At 45.0% G+C, this 942-nt stretch overlaps 1 protein-coding gene across 1 annotated transcript in view; it reads right to left on the bottom strand.

Moving 5' to 3' along the window:
- The window catches only part of GPSM2 (G protein signaling modulator 2), a 67,828-nt gene that overhangs the window by 25,575 nt on the left and 41,311 nt on the right, over positions 1-942 (bottom strand). The window contains exons 5-7 of the mRNA XM_019630571.1: positions 719-818; positions 148-304; positions 3-34 (exon numbers count right to left, since the gene is read on the bottom strand). Coding sequence (XP_019486116.1) covers positions 3-34; positions 148-304; positions 719-818 — 289 coding nt within the window. The remainder of the gene's footprint in view (positions 1-2; positions 35-147; positions 305-718; positions 819-942) is intronic.

The following is a 942-nucleotide window of genomic DNA, read 5'->3' on the forward strand; positions in this document are numbered from 1 at the left end:
CTTTATCTCCAAATTCTTTCGCTATAAGGAGACGCTGAAACAGAAAATTTTCATTAGATATAGCCGTAAGAAAAGTAAAGGATAATATAATCACTGTGCAAAGCACTGATGGAGAAAATGACTTGGCTCCAAAGCCTTGTGTTGTACCTGCTCATGAGCTATAACTGCGTCCCTGAAGTTGCCAAGGAGGTAATGTGTGTTTCCGAGATTTCCAAAGGCACGTCCTTGGGCTGCTCGGTCGCCCAAAGCAGTCACCAGTGATAGGTTTTCCCTAAGTGATAACAAAAAGTTGTGAAAAAATAAGCTTGAGAAAAAAAATTTACTCATTTGATTTACAAATCTCTTTATATATAAAAAAAATTAATAAGCATACAGCCATAATGTGCCACATTTTAAAGATGTGTCTAAGATGGAGGGTGATTAGGAACTAGCTGGGAACACTTTACTGAACCATTCAGGTAGGTTTCTACCCAGAGTCAAGGACAGAGTTAATCCTATAACCTCTATAGATGAGAAGTTTCTATGAAATTCTGTTGATCTAAGACTAAATTAACTCCAAATAACTTAGACTAGGGCTGGCTGAGTGGCTTGTTGGTTAAGAGTTGGGGGACGCCAGCTCTAAGCAGCAGGGCCCAGGTTTGGATCCCACATGGGCCAGTGACACTGTGCCCTCTACAGCTAAGATGGTGAACAACAGCTCGACCTGGAGCTGAGCTGCGGTGAGTCGCCAGCGACAGCGAAGGCTGCAGCGGGGTTGGCCAGTAGCGGGGTGAGCCGCCATGAACGGCTGTCCAATAGTGGGTGAGCGACTGCCTCACCTGGGAAGAGCCCAATGATATTACCAACATGAACCAGTGAAGCACAACCAGACTAAAGAACAAAAGGACAGCAACTTGTCTGTTCTCCTTCCCCAATTCCCCAACGCTGTTCCCCTCCCCCAAC

This window comes from Hipposideros armiger, unplaced genomic scaffold (genome assembly GCF_001890085.2).
Source record: "Hipposideros armiger isolate ML-2016 unplaced genomic scaffold, ASM189008v1 scaffold_924, whole genome shotgun sequence".
In the NCBI taxonomy this organism is placed as follows: Eukaryota; Metazoa; Chordata; class Mammalia; order Chiroptera; family Hipposideridae; genus Hipposideros; species Hipposideros armiger.